At 35.4% G+C, this 18,444-nt stretch overlaps 1 protein-coding gene and 1 non-coding gene across 2 annotated transcripts in view; both read left to right on the forward strand.

The window, feature by feature from the left end:
• Positions 1-18,444, forward strand: part of Wdr43 (WD repeat domain 43) — a 43,885-nt gene that overhangs the window by 1,965 nt on the left and 23,476 nt on the right. Inside the window, exons 2-7 of the mRNA XM_026407164.2 lie at positions 6,007-6,144; positions 8,295-8,416; positions 11,808-11,928; positions 12,923-13,062; positions 15,950-16,052; positions 17,869-17,933. Coding sequence (XP_026262949.2) covers positions 6,007-6,144; positions 8,295-8,416; positions 11,808-11,928; positions 12,923-13,062; positions 15,950-16,052; positions 17,869-17,933 — 689 coding nt within the window. The remainder of the gene's footprint in view (positions 1-6,006; positions 6,145-8,294; positions 8,417-11,807; positions 11,929-12,922; positions 13,063-15,949; positions 16,053-17,868; positions 17,934-18,444) is intronic.
• Positions 12,452-12,536, forward strand: LOC113175924 (small nucleolar RNA SNORD53/SNORD92). The gene has a single exon (XR_003300016.1). It is a non-coding gene; the product is annotated as a small nucleolar RNA SNORD53/SNORD92 (small nucleolar RNA).

Here is an 18,444-nt window from a genome sequence, read left to right on the forward strand (position 1 = left end):
GCAGGTGTTCAGTTCCCATGATCTCTCACTTACACACACACACACACACACACACACACACACACACAATGTTCTAGGTTTAAGACTCCTTTTACTAGTATGCTCTTATTTTAGCAATATAAATATGAAATTCTCTAAAATTACTAAACTTTAAAAAACAGATTGGTGGGTCAGAATTATGAAAGTTAAATGAATTAACCAAAACCTTAGTCACTAATGAAGTAGTTGTGGTCACTAGAGTCATCATACTCTGATTTCTAGTTCAGTGCCTGTATACTCCTCTTCTTGTTCTGAGAGGATTATAGAGAACCTAATTCCTATCATCTTGGCGATATGACATCCTGGATCATCAGTTTTACTTGAAGAATGAGAGTCAGTTTTGCTGTATTAAAACAGGCTTACACATATATTATGGTGTAGAATTAAAGTCCATACAATTTGAGGAAGGGGACAAAGGGAATTGAACCCAGGGGCAGTGCCACCATTGAGGTACATCCCAGCCCTTCTTTATTTTCTGAGACAAGGTTGTGCCAAGCTGCCCAAACTAACCTCAAACTTGTAATCTTCTTGCCTCTTGAGTAGCTGGGATTTTAGGTATTTGCCACCATACCTGGCTGTCAATCAATTTTTTTTTAATGTTTATTTTTTAGTTGTAGATGGACACAATAATTTTATTTATTTTTATGTGGCACTGAGGATCGAACTCAGGGCCTCGCACGTGCTACATGAGCACTCTACTGCAGAGCCACAACCCTAGCCCTGTCAAGTGATTTAAAAAAAAAAAAAAAAACATTTTTTAGGTGTAGATGGACACAACACAATGCCTTTATTTTTGTGTGGGGCTGAGGATTGAACCTAGGTCCTGCCTGTGTTAGGCCACAATCCCAGCCCCCTGTCAAATGATTTTTAATGGTACAAAATGAGTAATTGTTTAGCAGCTGCTCAATCTCTACTCCCAGTTTCCTGGGTTATGTTCCTTGCCACATAAGTGTCAAGATGCTTTTTTCTTTTTTCTTTTTTTGGGGGGGTGGAGGTGGGGATTGAATCCTGGGCCTTGTGTATATTCAAGGCAAGCATTCTACTAATAGAGCTATATCCCCAGCCCAAGATGCTTTTTTCTTTTTTCTTTTTTTGGGGGGGTGGAGGTGGGGATTGAATCCTGGGCCTTGTGTATATTCAAGGCAAGCATTCTACTAATAGAGCTATATCCCCAGCCCAAGATGCTTTTTTCTTATGAAACCTTATTTTTATATCCTTGAGGTTTAAAGCGTGAGGCATGAAAAAAAATATTATTACAAAGTCCACATTTCCAGCGTTTTGTTAAGATCCTGGCATGTTGTCCACTTTCAAACCAAAAGTAGAGATAATTCCACCCTACTTTCAGGGTTCTCTGCATTAAGTAAGGCAGTGTACATGGCCTGTGTAGTAAAGTATGGCACATAATAAGTACTCAGTAAATGTTATTATTGAATGAATCAGTGACTGTTCTGTGTGGACTCATTTAATGTTGTATTCACACTGTAAATTTTATAGGAATATCCTGCATTTGGTTTATTAATTGGCAGTTTGCTACCCAAGGAGAGACAAAACATATGATGATATTCTTATCTATATGAAAAGAAATATGAGCTGGGTTTCTTAAGTAGTGGGTTAATGTAATGGTTGGTTTATAAATATTTAGAAAAGTTAGATTGCCATTTTTTGTTCTTGGTTACAGAATGAAATACTTTTTTTGTTGTTGTGATGGGGATTGAACCCAGGGCCTGTCCATGTGAAGTAAGCACTCTAGCAACTGAGCTATATCCCAAGTACTGATATAATACTTTGTATTTATGCCACATTAGTTTTAGTTTCCAGAGTTTATATGTATAAACTGAGGCTGAGTTGTTAGTGTCAGGGCAGAGTTATACAGTAGATGGCAGAGCCACCTAGGAAAGGATCCTTTTTCATTGCTCCCTTAAGTCACACACTTTTCTACTTTCCTTCCCTACTGACTGTAGAACCCTAGAGGAATAGACTTTGCCTATTGTTGGCTACCACAGTACACATTTTTATACTGCTTTAATCTCAGTGCAGTTATATGACCCTACACAGCTTAGTACTTACTGGAGGAAGCCCATAGCGCGTATCAGAGATTGGACAGAGCCCATGTGGTAGCATTAAGTATATTTCTAGGAAAAAATCTGAGCTGGGTATCACCATTGCTGTCTCTTAGAGATGTAGCACAATTCAAATGTGTTGCTGTGCTCTCTTGAGGTCTCCAGTATTTAAACTTCAAAAGAAGGTAAAGATCACAGTTTAGATTCAGTTGGAAGAAATAGATGTTTCTCTATATTAGAATTTAATTATTTTGTTATAAATATTATTTGTAATTTTATGTAAAATGTAAAGTTTTTCCCCGCTATTTCACATCATAGTTCTACATATGCCAGAATAAGTATCAGTAAGATAAGCCAAGAAGTGGAATAGGAAGCTATTTGCCAAGTACAAATGTAAACTTGGTCGTAATTTTTGATATCTAGGAGTCAGTATTTTTCAAAGTAAGTTTTGATCCATTAGTGGATTCTGAGATAGATAATAGTGGGTTGTGACCACATTAAAAAAATGAGGATGGAAAACATCAGAGAATTCCTACTCATAATAAGTTTTTCTGTGAAGCTTGTTTCATTTATATATATCATGTTTTCATGAGTGCATACTGGTTTCTTCATGCATATGTAAACTCTACTTTGAGATTTTAGTCTAAGCCATTGCTTAAATCTGGATCAAATTCAAACTTCTTGTCACTTGGATGTTTCATGGTCTCTTCACGTCATTTTTACTACTACTTGCATTAAAAATCAAGCATGTATTCTATTCATATTCTTTCTCATTGTTTGTGTGTTGTTGTTGTTGTTGTTCTTTTTATTTTATGTATGTAGGGTGCTAGGCAAGCACTCTACCAGTGAGCTAACTCCTCAGTGTTCTTATTGTCTTCTGGGTCTAATGTTCAGAAGCTTTCATCAGATAGGTTTGTGCTATTTGTGCTTAGCTCAGTCTGCCCTTAGGTTGGACAAGGTGTGTTAATTTAAGAAATCACATTCTTTTAGTCTTCATTCCTGATACCTTCACTTAGAGTTTATAGTTATGAACTAAATTCTCAGCCAGCATTTCTCATTACTTTATATTTTTACACATCTGGTCAGTTGGGACCTGACATTTCTAGGTACTCTAAGAAAGGAAACAACTGTGTGTGACTTAAGATGAAAGAAGAAAAAAGATAACTCAATTTTACTGTGTCTGTGATGCAGAGCATGATTTATTTCTTAAGGAAAAGAAGGTTTCTGTAGGAGATGGTATTTAAGGTAGACTTTGAAGCATAGATAGAATTCTTAACCAATGAAAATTAAGGCGAGTAGGAGAAGGCCCCTTCAAGTAAAGGGAAAAGCAAAATGAGGAAGTTTTAAACACATGTAGGGGGTGTGATGTATGGATAGAATTGGAATCAGTAGTACTGACCTTGGTTTCAGAAATATTTAATGTGGGGTTGTACCTAAAATATTAAGATTTCACTAAAATGCACATTGGTTATATAAACTTCTGATCTGGTTCATGTGTTACATGTTAGGACATGCCTATCCTGCTGAGTGGGAAGTTATTTTTAAAAAGATCATCTAACTGAAAAAAAATGCAAGTTAATAGCTATGTGAAATTAATTGAATTATTATTTAGCTTTAGACGGTTTTCCTCAAAGTTGCATATAGATCTTGTGGGCTTGGGGCTAGGGTTGTAGCTCAGTGATAGAGTGCTTGCCTGGCATGTGTGAGGCGCTGGGTTTGATCCTCAGCACCACATAAAAATAAATAAAGATATATATATATATATTTTTTTTTTTTCATATATAGAATACTCCTGCCTGCCTTTTCTTGTTTCTGCCAAAAGTAGATTTCGCACATAAGAAAATCAGGGATTTGGTTATGTTAATGTTTAATTTCTTCCTTCCTTCCTTTCTTTCTCAGTGCTTTTAATGTAAATTCAAATCTGTGGTTAAAGCATATACACATTTGGACAAATCTTTACACAGTAAAAAAAAAAAAAGGTCAGTATAGATAATTTGGTTTTTCTAGACTCTTCTCTAAAGAAAATTCTTTTAGAGTTTTTTGATAAGGTAGCACATATTGAGTATCTCATCTGAGATGCTTGGGCCTAGAAGTGTTTCAGAATTCAGAACGTTTTGGATTTTAGAATATTTGCATAGACATTACCATTTGAGCATCCCTGATCTGAAAAATCTGAAATCTTTTTTTTTTAATATTTATTTTTTAGTTCTCGGCGGACACAACATCTTTGTTGGTATGTGGTGCTGAGGATCGAACCCGGCCCGCATGCATGCCAGGCGAGCGCTACCGCTTCAGCCACATCCCCAGCCCATCTGAAATCTTTAAAGTGCTCCAAAATTTCAGATTAAGGATGCTCAACTTACAGTTGTTTAATATACTTCTCCCTACTGCCCTTTTATGAAATAGCTGTTTGTGTTTATAACCTTAATGCAGAAACCACATTTTTCTCTGGGATTATTCACAGGTAGCTTTAGAAATTCATGTAAGTGAAGTTGGGGTTGTGGGACACTTCTAATACAAAAGTTTCATTATTCAAGCAGATTAAATGTTACTGATGCGACATTAGATTAGACTGTTTACACTTTGTCTTTTAATTGTAACATCCTTTTTGGGTTTGTTAATGTAGATACATTGCTAAAGAATAGCTAAATGTTATTTTTATTCTGTAATAAAAAAAAGTTACTTCTTTTTGTTCATCTGAGTGTCTGATAAATCAAATTCTTCAAATGTAGCATCCCCATAGGATAACTAAAAGGAAAAAAATTGAAAATTCTCTAGAAATTTACTCTGATAGTCTTTATATACTGATAACATTGTAGTTTTCATTTTGTTTCTTGGATGGGGTAAATTTTTATATTTCCTAGATTTTTATGCTATAGAGAAGAGAGATCCTATACTATTAAGAAAGTGTTCCCTTTTCTACTGGACAGTTTTATGCTAAAAGAATGGAATTGTCAGCCCGAGACTGTGGTGCATGCCTGTAATCCTAGCAGCTTGGGAGGCCAAGACAGGAGGATCTGAGAATAGATTTCTCAGAGCTTCTTTTATACCAAAACATACAGACTGGTGAGCTTTAATTAAAAAAAAAAAAAGAAGAAGAAGAAGAAGAAGAAGTTTTAAAATCATATATTTCAGAATTATGAACTCAGATCTGTACTTGTGAGTTGTGATCATGGATTGTCATTTTGATAGAGAATACAAACTGTTAGCATCACATTTGAAATAAATCAAAAGAAGTCTTGCAGCATTTGCTAGTAGATGGAAACTTTTGCCTTTTCAATCATCAGAATTACTGAGCCAGCATGGAACTCAGGCCCTTGATCAGATATTGGAGCAACTTCCCTGGTTTATACTCAGAGCTTCTCTGCTAGCTACAACTATTTTGTTGACTGATATTAAATTTAATGTATGCTTATAAATATAAAATTGTTTGAATTCCATTTCTTGAATTTGAGGAAAGATTGGGAAGGGGTGGGGAAAAGTTGGCTGCTTAGGTATAGATCTGTGGATTCATAGATCCTTGGATATGGGTTTCTTGTGGAACTTCACTTAGTACCTGTCAGGAGGATTGGTCGATTACTGAGAAGTGGAAGGAATATTGACGCAGCTTAGACTTAAGAAAGTATCAAGAGAAAACAATACTTGACTTTCTGTGTCTGACTTGTTTGCTCTTTCCTTTCAGAAAGGTGTGAGAGAGGGATGGAGAATTTTGAGTTTCCCTTCCCATTGGAGTTTGGAGTGTGTGTGTGTCTGTGTGTTTTAAAGTATTGAGAAATTATGTGAGAGTGAATCCTTGCCTTGCTTCTCCTTTTTAAAATGTCTTGTGGGATAGTGGGCTTTAATGCTTATGTATTAATTATGTTTTAGTGTTTGAAATGCTAATACATTTTTTAAAATTTTTTTATAGGAAAGTCACCAGAGGAAAAAAAGGAAATCAGAAGCTGTAGGAACGAGTGACCAGATTGACTTGCTGGCTCTTGGTACAGCAGTTGGTAGCATTTTGTTGTACAGTACAGTAAAAGGAGAATTACATAGTAAATTAATAGTAAGTATATTTTATATAGAAAATAATGGCAAGGAAATGAATTATTAGAGATTATTGAAAAAACAATGTAATTACAGTGTACTATTCACATGAAGAAGAATGAAATCATGTCATTTGCAGAAAAATGGATGTAGCTAGAGATCAGACTGTATTTTCAAGAACTAGTTATAAATTTTTTTTTTTAAGAGAGAGAGAATTTTAATATTTATTTTTTAGTTTTTTGATGGTTACAACATCTTTATTTGTATGTGATGCTGAGGACCGAACCCGGGCTGCACGCATGTCAGGCGACAGCGCTGCCGCTTGAGCCACATCCCCAGCCCAGTTATAAATGTTTTTAATGATTATGACTGTCTAAATTCCCACTGAACTGGATAGTCCACTTGTCATGTAACTGTTAACCGACCATTTGGGAATTTCTTTTTTTGTTGTTGTTGTAAAAAAATGACTTTTATTTTTCTGTCCAATGGATTTCCTGAATTCTTAACTTAAAATTAGGGTGACAAAGAGTTTGAGTGTTATGGCTGATTTCTGAAAGAGTCTCCTTAATTTTTACTTTTATCAGCAATGGAAGGACAATACCTATATCTCAGTAGCATTATTTCTACCATGAATATTCCATTGAAACAGCAGCAGTAAAAAAAAAAAATCCCCAACTAATTTGGTAGAGGAAAAGTTTTATTTGAGTTTTAGATCTACCTTTAGAAGTCTTCTGTTTGTGTATTACAAATTATACAAATAATACCCAGCTGTTAAAAAGTAAAGCATTCAAGATCTGTGTAGCAGGAAGGAACTCTCCCTTTATTTGTCTCTTCTTTCCCAGTTAGGGTGATCATCAGGTGGGATCTTATCCCACTGTAGTTAGGAAACCATCCTTTGGTCAGTTTTTGTGGACAACAGATTTATATCATCCTGTGCAATGAAGTAGTTGCTTTGGCCCTGGGCATGATGCTGATGGAGCCTAGAAGTTCTTTTTGAAGTCATTTTAATACCACACAGGGGGACTGGTGTTATGGCTCAGCAGTAGAGTGCTCGCCTCTCACATGCAAGGCCCTGGGTTTGGTCCTCAGCACCAAATAAAAATAAATAAATAAAATAAAGCTATAAAAAATGTCAGAGGAAAAAAATACCACACAGGATTATAAGAATATCTTTAAGAGGGATCACAGAGGAACTCAGAGGCAGGGTGATGAACAGTGTTGTGATGGTTTGGTAAAATAGAAAAGGACCATGCAGGCACTGGAGCTAGTTTGTTTTGAGGTTGACTCCTGCTAGTTAAGTGATCATGGGTAGGGGCTGGGGGTATGGCTCAGTTGGTAGAGTGTATGCACAAGGCCCTGGGTTCAGTCCTTAGCAACACACACACACACACACACAAAGTGCTCATAGGTAAATTAACTTATCATCTCTTAAATGGGTATTGGATAACTTGCCTTGTGACTTGGACATAATAGTGTATTTAAAGTGCCTGGCATGTAATGGTATTTGTTAAAGGTTTGTTGAATGAGTAAGTGGATGAAAGGATACATTGCTAAATTGCTTTCAAAAGGACACTAATTTTTCACTGCCACCAGAAATATATTGTAAGGCCATTTTTATTATGTCACCAACACAGGCAGTATAATGATAAGTTGCTAGATGAACAGACTAAAAATGCTACTTTGTTTTGGTTTGTATTTGATTACTAACAAAATTGAGCATTTTGATATATTTGATACATATTTCTGAATTCTTTCTGTGGAATTTATATATTCATATCCTTTGTGTATAATATAGGAATGAGTTCTTTGACTAGACAGCTGATAAGAGGGAAGGGAAATAATTGAACTTAATGTTTTAAAATATTCTCCTTTGTAAGTAAGAGTAATTTTATTTGGAAGTAGCTTACATGATTTTGAGTGATTACTTTAACTATAATGAATGGATGTAGGTTAAGGCTTAATTAAGACCTAACATTTTGGTTACAACTTTTATTTTTTCTTTAATTTTTTTTAATATTTTATTTTTAGTTGTAGTTGGACACAACGCCTTTATTTCACTTATTTTTATGTGGTGTTGAGGATTGAACCCAGGGTCTCGCACGTGCAAGGCGAGTGCTGTACCACTGAGCCACAACCTCAGCCCATAATTTTTATTTTTTTAACCTGCAGAGTGGTGGACATGACAACAGAATCAATTGTGTACAGTGGCATGAAGACAGTGGCTGCTTATATAGTTGTTCAGATGATAAATATATTGTGGAATGGAACGTACAGACATGCAAAGTAAAGTGGTAAGTAGCACCGATGGCTCTGGAATTGGTGGCGGACTTATTTACCATTTGGAAATATAACAAGAGTTTGGTAAATCCTGCTAGACAAAATGGGGAATAAACACATTAATAAGATTATATACTGTTCTCAGGGAATCTTTAATCAAATTAGGCCTGCAAGATTTTAGTACATAAAAGTGAAATGGTACAAGGGGAAAATAATTGTAGAAGAGATTTTATTTGGAAGTAGCTTACATGATTTTGAGTAATTACTTTAACTATAATGAATGGATGTAGGTTAAGGCTTAATAAAGGTAGCATGTGGTTATTTTTCAGATGAGTACAGTAGTGTTGAAGTCCTGGTGGAATAGAAGGGATGTCAGTTGGACTAGGACAGATAGAATTTGGATAGAGGAGGGCAGGAGAGTCCTTTTAATAGTAGATTAAGGAAAGTGAGTAGATAGCAAGAGCAAAGGCCAAGAGATAGAAAAGTGAAACATTTACTTGTGTAGTGAGTAATTTAAAGGAGGTGCAGACTAGATGATCATGCATGGTAGAGGATAGAAATATCAAATTAATAAAAATTACAGTCAGAAGAAGGAAGTGGTTTGGGGGGTTTTTAGACAAGTTGAATTTGAAATCATGTGAAAGACAAGACCTAGCAGTCAGGATGGTGACAGGCTTAGAGTTTAAGGGGAGGGCTCAGGACTGGAGGTACTGGTGAGGAAACTATTTGCACTCCATTTACCTGTAACAGTAGTTTTTATACTGGTGACCTGCTTGAAATACCTGTCAGATCCAGAGGGTCTGGAATGGGACCTGTGTTGTCATATTCTGGATGAGAATTCATGAAGTTGGTTTCTTCACATGGAGACGAGTAATGTTCAAGGCACATTGTTCAACAGTTTAGACCGTTGTGTTTAATCATAATACAGTGATGTTGGCTTTGTCCCTACTTTATAATTGAGAAATAGATGAAGAGCTTGACCTCTTGCCTTTTAAACTGTGCTCTTTTAAAATATTTGTTTACAGCTTTATCCTTAACATTCTTATGCTTCTGTTAATTGACACCCCCCCTCCCTGCATTTTAGATACTATCTACTTATTTCCTCCTGTGGAAGATGAGGATTTAACTCTCTTATATGTCTTCCTTCTCTTGTTATTATATTAGATTAGATTTGGTTCAGCAGTATTTGTTGTTTATATTATGATTCCTTATTGTTAAAGCTGAGGTTTGGATTATCCCAGGTTTGCATTTTCTTGTACAAAATTTTTCTTTTCTTGGGGTTTATCACATAGTTTTCTTCACATAGTTTAATATGTACCTGATATTAGTTTACTCTCATTCTTAACAGTAGTGTAAATCTTCCAGTTATATTTAGACACATCAATTAGTTTTATTTATTTCTTGGGAGAATTTCTGTTGTCCTGGGTTTGCTGAATAGCCACTATTTTGAGATTTGCTTTCATCATCATCCTGAAAAATTTCTCTTATTAGATTGAGCCTCTGTTGCCTGGATGACATTTTCCCCTCTCTTGGTTAGGGAACACTAGTCGATAGCTTCTTAAGGAGAAGGGTGTGTTTGTGGTGAATCTTGAGATTTTGTTTACTCACTGTTGTCATTTTAATTCTACTTTCTTCATTGATAGTTTGAGGATAATGATTTTAGTTTGAAATTACTTTCCCTCAGAATGTTTTATTTTGTTTCATTTTGGGATAGGGCCTCATGGAGTTGCCAGGGCTCCAGTGATCCTCCCACCTCTCAGCCTCTGGAGTGGCTGGGATTACCCTGGTTTCCTTTAGGACTTTGAAGGTGTTTGTTCCATTGTCTTTTCAGTCTTAATTATTTTGGGTATTCTGTAATTTTATGTGCTCTCTAATTAATTAATTGCATTGGTGCTGGATGAGACCATTTAGCCTGGCAGCCTAGAAATTCACGTGCTCCATTTTTCTTGTACTATTCATTAGATAATTTTATTCACTATTTTTTAAGTCCCTATTACTATATACTGTTTTTCAGATCTTGTATTTTTTGAGCTGATTATTGCAATTTCTGACTTGTTTTCTCTGGTTTTTCATTTTGCCTTTTTATTTGTTGTCTGTTTAATTTTTTCAATTTCATTTTCAAAATCTTCTGTTGAGTTAGGCGTAGTTTTGTGCATACCTGTAATGCCAGAGACTCGAGGCTGAGGCAGGCTCAAGGCCAACAACTTAACAAGGCCCTTAGCAACTTAGTGAGACTCTGTCTCAAAACAAAAAGTTAAAAAAAAAGGGGGGGGGGCTGGGGATGTGGCTCAAGTGGTAGCATGCTTGCCTGGCCCAGGTTCGATCCTTAGCACCACATACAAACAAAGATGTTTGTATGCTGAAAAGTAAAAATAAATATTAAAATTCTCTCTCTCTCTATCTCTCTATCTCTCTGTCTTTTAAAAAAAAAGTTGTGGCTGTAGACTTTATCAGTGGATAAGATTAAAAAAAAGTGGGTATGCAGGTCAGTGGTAGTGCACCCTTGTTTTTTTTTTTTTTTTTTTTTTTTTTTTTTTAAAGAGAGAGTGAGAGAGGAGAGAGAGAGAGAATTTTTAATATTTATTTTCTAGTTCTCGGCGGACACAACATCTTTGTTGGTATGTGGTGCTGAGGATCGAACCCGGGCCGCACGCATGCCAGGCAAGCGCGCTACCACCTGAGCCATATCCCCAGCCCGCGCCCTTGGTTTTAGTCCTCAGTACGGAGGGGGGGGACAAAAAAACTTATGGAATTTATAATTTCTCTTGTATTTTTAACTTCAAGGAGGGTTTTTTTAAAAATTTCTTCTATATTTCTTTATCATTGAATTTTTTTAGTTCTCTGAAAATAATGTAATATTTCAATTTTTTTCTCTTTATAATCATCCTTTGAGGGTGATGTGTGGTGATTTGTCTGATTTAGTCTATTTTTCATGTTGAAGGCATTCTTTAAATTGCTGGAGATCCTTGGCTGCCTATTGCATCTTAAAAATTAAAAAAGCTGATTGGAAGGTTTTGGTGTGGATGTGTGACTCAATTGTTGGGGCCTTATTTGTGGCTTGATTGAAGGGCCTTAAAATGTCAGTGTGTAGAATGTTATTCTCTAGTGCATTTTATGCTTTAACCCATTATGGCTCATCATCAAAAATATATGGGATACCTACAAAAGCCTATAAGATGGGAGAATTTTTTATCCTCTTCTTCATAATATGCCATGTTGAGAGGAACCTATGAAGGAGACTTCACTCTGATATATGTCTAGGATTATGAACTTAACACAGGATTTTAGGGGATGCAATTGTCCTAGGGTTTCAGATGGTATTTTTATTGCTTGTTTTTTTTGTTGTTGTTTTATGGTTTGTTTTGCCCCATCAGTGAGATGTGTTTACCTGTCTTCACTATACAGCAAATGGAAAGGTGACAATAGCAGCGTCACTTCCCTGTGTATCAGCCCAGATGGAAAAATGTTGCTTTCAGCTGGTCGAACAATCAAACTATGGGTTTTGGAGACCAAAGAAGTCTACAGAGTGAGTCAAATTATTTTGTAAGCTGACAATCATATACAGTATGTAAGAGAAAGATAAAGAAGTTTGAGTCGTAGAATGTTGTTCCATAAGTACAAATTCTTAGTCATGCTCCATGGTATCTTATAGTTCCAGCACTTGGCAGACTAAGGCAGCAGGATTGCTTGGGCCCCGGAGTTTGAGTCCAGTCTGGACAGCCTAATGAGATCCCCATCTCAACCCACCCCTCCCCCCGGCAACCAGCCCAAACAGATTTTTAAATTTTTAGGTACACCAATTAGATAACAATTAGCCTCCAAATTTGATTCATTGATATTAAGTACATTATAGACAAGTTTGCATTTTTCAAAAAAATGAATAAAATAAACAAATGGACTCTGAATTTAAAATCTATTCTACCATGAAAGGATTGTGGTAATTTTGTTTTCTTGCTTGTATCCAGCATTTGGTCCATTTATAGTGTTTAACTATGGAGATTAGTATTAGGAGGGAAAAACAGTTGAATTCAGAGGTTACTCAACTTTTGGTGCTGTGATGATGCCTTAAAATTGTGGTTTCGACTCACTGAGAGTAAAATGAGGACCTACAATTCCTTGGCTGTGTCTGAGCACCTGAGCACACTTGAGAAATGCGTAGAACTGGGGCTGGGGATGTAGCTCAGTGGTAGAGCCCTTGCCTAGCATGTGAGAGACCCTTTGTTTTAATCCTCAACATTGTTAAAAAAAAATGGAAGAAATAAAGTTAATGTGGTAGGATCATCTGAATTAAAAGGAACATCTTAATTTTCAGTGTTTTCAGAGTTTTTATTTTATTTTTAAGAAGAGGGGATTATAACAAATAATATAATTTGCTTACTATTAAATAGAATTCTTACTTCCCTGTAGAGCTCTTTTGTTAGATAATATCATTTAGAGCTTATTTATGATGATACCTAGGGAATTTTAATGTTTGTAGTGCTTTGAATCCATCCTCTCCTAAATAAGATTTAACTTTCTAGCACTTCACAGGACATGCGACACCAGTTTCATCACTTATGTTCACTACTATCAGACCTCCTAATGAGAGCCAGCCCTTTGATGGAATTACAGGTCTTTATTTCTTATCTGGAGCAGTGCATGACCGGTTACTTAATGTCTGGTAGGTGATTCTTTTGAATTTGGGACACAGCTTTGCCTTAAAATTTGTCAAAGCTTATGTGGTTAATAAAAAAGAGTATGAAACTTGCTTTATTGCATTTAATTGGAATTACCTTGACTTGTAATAAAGAATTTAGTCTGCCTAAAAAACATATTTTGAAAACACTTAAGAACATTACATAATATAACCTCTCTGGAGATGCAGGGGTCTCGGTATTTTTGTGACTGGGCAGTTTAAAAGTAGCTTAAAATATTTTTTTAGGAAAACTTCATTCTGTTGAATATGTGGTGCCACTGGATTAATGCAATAATATCTATTTACAGATAGTTTGCTGAGGATATAAATTTTCCTGACTTATTACTGAGATTTACCAATAATCCCCTTTTTTTGTAGTAGTAGTTGTTACTAATTCACTCAGAAGTTACTTTTTTTTTTTGAACCCAGGGCCTTGTGCATGTGAGGCATGCACTCTACCAACTGAGCTATATCCCCAGCCCCTCAGAAGTTACTTTTAATCCATCTTCTTCTAAATGAGATTTTTAAAAATAAAAATTAGTTTGATATTAAAGAGCCATCAAAGTTTTTAAATGAGAAATTTTTGGATTTTATGTCAGCATCTGATGGTGCTTTTATTCCCAACTGCTATTCATAGGTAATAAGAGTCTTTAAAAATGGAAATAGTTTCTTATTCTAGTAATAATTAGTTGAGCATGTCCTTGACCATATAAAATTACTATGTGTTTACAAAACAGTGCTCATTTAGAAGTGCAGCTCACCAAGCTGGGTTTGATGGTATGCACATGCTATCCCAGTACTTTGAGGAGATGATGTTATCTCTTATTGATGGGCTAAGATACAATTTCTACAAGTTGATGAAAAGAAGTTGATTTTTGAATAGTGTTTGTAAAATCACGTTTGTTAACTCATTTTTATACAAAATAAAGCGTAAGGTCTAACTTAAGTAAACTGCATACTTCTAAAATGTATAGATTGATGCTTTGATCTACATGTACATATTTTGAAAACCTTGACCCACAAGCAAGACAACATGTGCATTGCTCCCAAGAGTTTTCTGGGTCCTTTGCTAATCCCTCCCTACCCCAAGTTTCCAGGTTTGTTGACAGATTAGGATCATTACAGATAGAGCTGCTATGCATGTTTGTGTACAAATCTGGACTGGCATGATTTCTCTTTAGTGAGTACCTAGGAGAGCAGTGGCTAGAGTGTATGATAGGTGAACATTTTAATTTTTTAAGATTGTCATATTTTGTTTTGTATCATTTTATATTCCTGATAGCTATATAAGAGAGTACTAATTTCTTCACATTCTCACCAACACTTGGTATGGCAATTAATTTAAGCCATTCTAATAGATGGGTAGTGATGTTTCATTGTGGTAGTAAATTTCAGTTCCTACCACAAATGCCTAATGATTATATTTTTCCATTATGGGTATTCAGTGATTGCAGTACTATTTTTTGAAGAGGTTGTCTCCACTGAGTTGTTTTTGCCTATGTATATACACACTCATACAAGTATACAGTTGATTCTCAGTATTCATAGTTGTTCTGTCAAGTACGTATGAACTTTGATGTAACATTAGACTCCTACCACTGTAACTCAGTCTTATTTGACATATATTTTCTCTATAAGGCACATTAGAACCTTATTGCACTTAGGAACATATTCAACACTTTAGTACTATGCTTTTAGGTAGCTATTTTTTTAAAAAATATTATATTTTAGTTGTCAATGGATCTTTATTTTATTTATTTATATGTGGTGCTGAGAATTGAACCCAGTGTCTCATAACATGCTAGGCAAACGCTCTACCACTGAGCCACAACCCCAGCCCTTGGGTAACTTTAAACAGTGAAATTACTAATAAACAAATATAATGAAAATTCAGAAACGATGGCACTAAGTAGACTTCTTATATAAGAGCTGAAATAAGGCAGATGAAGCCTTGTTCAGATTTCTGGAAATGCTGGGCATTGGACAGCTTGCAGCTTTCATTTTCCCACACATGACTGAATAAGCATGAATGCTCACAGACAATAATTTTGGGGTTACAAGTAAGTTTTAGCAAGTATGTGAATTCACAAATACATAGTCCATGAAAAATGAGGATGGTAAGTGTGTGGAAGGGGGTATAGACACAGTATGTCTGCTTTTGGACACTTTTTCTTGATGTTATAAAGTGAATTATTTCTAAATTGACTGTAGACTCCATGCAAACCAAAATCCCATCAGCCTTTTTCAGAGAAATTGTCAAGCTGATTCTCAAGCTCAAATAGAGATGAAAAAGACATAAGAATGGTCAAAGTGACTTTGAAAAACAAAAATAAAAAAGTTGGACTAACATAGTCTGACTTCAAGCTTTTATCAAGCTGTTGTTAATCAAAACATTGTGATGACATCAAAATAGACAAAGAGATCAGTAGAACAGGATAGAGAATGTTATTCATTGTTTTAATTTGCCAGAAATGTATTAATACTTTGTCTTGGGCTGGAGATGTGGCTCAGCGGTAGCGCGCTCGCCTGGCATGCGTGCGGCCCGGGTTCGATCCTCAGCACCACATACCAACAAAGATGTTGTGTCGCCGAGAACTAAAAAATAAATATTAAAAAATTCTCTCTCTCTCTCTCTCTCTCTCTCTCTCTCTCTCTCTCTCTCCTCTCTCACTCTCTCTTTAAAAAAAAAAATACTTTGTCTTTCCAAACCAATATGCTAATAAGGTTGTGGCATGGATGTTCCCCTTATTTTGACCTTTAATAATCTTACTAAGCTTTCAAAAGATCAACAAAAACTATAGGGACTCAAATACTGTGATTTCCCTCTTGGGTAAATCTGTCTTCTTATCTAATGGTTGCTTTTGTTTTCTAGGCAGGTCCGGTCAGAAAACAAAGAAAAAAGTGCAGTGATGTCTTTTACGGTCACTGATGAACCTGTCTATATTGACTTGACTTTGTCAGAAAATAAAGAGGAGGTAAGTGGCTTGATTTTTGAGAATTGTTTTTGGATTTTATAAACTTTAGTCTTAAAGTATGGATGTGAGGGAGTAATAACAAAATGTAACCAAAATCTTAGACTGTGAAAGCAACATTACATCACTGTGATAAGTTCTTATAAGAGAAAGGGAAGGGGAAGGTTTGTGTACAAAGGTAGTATATATTTAAGTCATCATGTAAATTAACAAAATTGTTTTATCAAATGCATTTTTTTGGTTATAAAACCTTCTAGGTCCTAACTAAGATGTGTTTTGTTCCAAGAATGACATCCCATGGGCAAAGGGGCACATGTCTGTAATCCCAGTAACTTGGAAGTAGACTTTGAGACCAGCCTGGCAATTGAGTGACACTGTCTCAAAAAATAAAATGGGTTGGTGGTAGCTCACTGTGAGAGCTTCCCTCGATTCAATCCCCAGTAACAGAGGGTGGGGAAACCACATTATTCTTTTTGATGCTTTTTTATATTTTAGAATTTTCAGCATTAAATAAATATGGCTTTACTGAAGTTCTTCATGTTCATGTGTCTGTTTGACTAAAGCTGGGTAAAATTTTGATTTGGGCCGAGTCTTTGAATCTTTTTGTTTTTTTAAGACAGTTTTAGGATATTTCATAACAGAGGTTTGGAAATTTGTATGTTGCAAACCCTTAGGGATTTAGAGATGATTTAGAAATTTTTCATCTTGTTTTAATATGTTTGAAAAGTACTGTAGTGGAATGAGCATTGATTTAAAAATTTAAGAGACTGGTTTAGATATTGATTCTGCTGTTAGCAAACTCAGGGTTTTTCTGTGTGTGTGTGTGTGTGTGTGTGTGTGTGTTTTTTTTTCCTTTTCCTTTTCCTTTGAGGGGGCTGGGGGGGGGCTTGCCCAGGCTGGCCTCTAATGCTAAATCTTCTTGCCTCAGTCCCTGAGATGTCTGGACATGGGTGCATGTTTCTGTGTTGGGATTACAAGCTTGGCTTTATAATGGAAGTCTGGGGATGTTGATCAGTGATTGACTATAAGGAATTCTGTCTTTTAGGATCCAGTTCAGATAGCGAGGAGATAACACAGTTATTTTAAGTATTTTTAGATAACTATCCTAGGAATCCAACATGTAACCATTATATACTTTATAAAGTCATAGGTTTGAGAACATTTGGTGTGATTGGTGCACTATCTCATGTTTATTATAGAAGTTTTGATCATAGGAAAGTAATATAATGAGAAACACTTTGGTATGTATTCCCGTGTTATTAAACAAAATCACTTGCCAAAAAGTTTAAAATGTGTGTATGGTTTTTTAGTGGTAGATACTTTGAATCTAAATTCTAGTAACGTCTATAACAAGAGAAATCATGCTCAATAACTTTAGAAAATGGACTGTATTTTTGCTTTCTTATTTTGTGACCGAATTCTTTGCTACATTTAGATTTAATTTTTTTTATCTAATAATAATACTGGCACTATACTTAAAATTGTCAATAATAAAACGGGACTTTTTTAAAAAGGTGATGGCACCCGAAGCTAATTCTGACAAGTGTCAGCTAATTCTGACTTTAATAAAATTGTACTTATAGTAATTTAAAGTAAAATTCCAAGACAAAACCTCAGTTCTGATACTGCCCAATATTTTACTTGTGTATCTGACAGTAACACATAGATTGTTCCTTTGCCAGAGGTGATCATTTTTAAGTTGATCCTCTCTGTTCTTTTCCTCTGATTATTTAAAAGGATGGGACGAAAATTGAGTTTTCATGGATTGGGGACTAATGCATATTATTCACTGAGTTAATCGGCTACATTTTTCTTTTAGCCTGTCAAGTTAGCTGTTGTTTGCAGAGATGGTCAGGTCCATCTTTTTGAACACATATTAAATGGGTAAGTAAGAAGTTTTCCTGGTCAGAAATTTGTTTCCCTGTTTATTTTTCGTATTTCCACCTCATATTCTTTCATTATATTACAGCTCATTTAGTTTATTTATTTATATTAATACAGTAAGAACCCAAGTTTTTGGAGTTATGGACCATTTTATTTTAATTTTTTTTGTGTGGTTAGGAGAGTGACTTTTAAAATATAAGTATAGGGATTTAACTATAGACCATTATAAAAGTAGTATGTACTCACTTTCAAACATTCAAGAAATTCAAATCTTCCTCCATTGAGTTCTCCTAGGGGTATCCATAAACATAGTGTGTAGCCCTTGAGACTTACTTACATAGTGGTGTGTACATGGAATGTATAATTGACGCCTAAAGGAACTGGGACCCAGAGATAGTGAGCCCGGTGAGGACTTGGATATTTCTTCTTGTGTACTGGTAAGCTGTTGAAGGGCTTTAAGTGGAGCATTGATGGGATTTGATCTAAATTTTGAGGCAGTTGTTCTGTGTGA

The sequence above is a fragment of the Urocitellus parryii genome, chromosome 12 (genome assembly GCF_045843805.1).
Source record: "Urocitellus parryii isolate mUroPar1 chromosome 12, mUroPar1.hap1, whole genome shotgun sequence".
Taxonomy (NCBI): domain Eukaryota; kingdom Metazoa; phylum Chordata; class Mammalia; order Rodentia; family Sciuridae; genus Urocitellus; species Urocitellus parryii.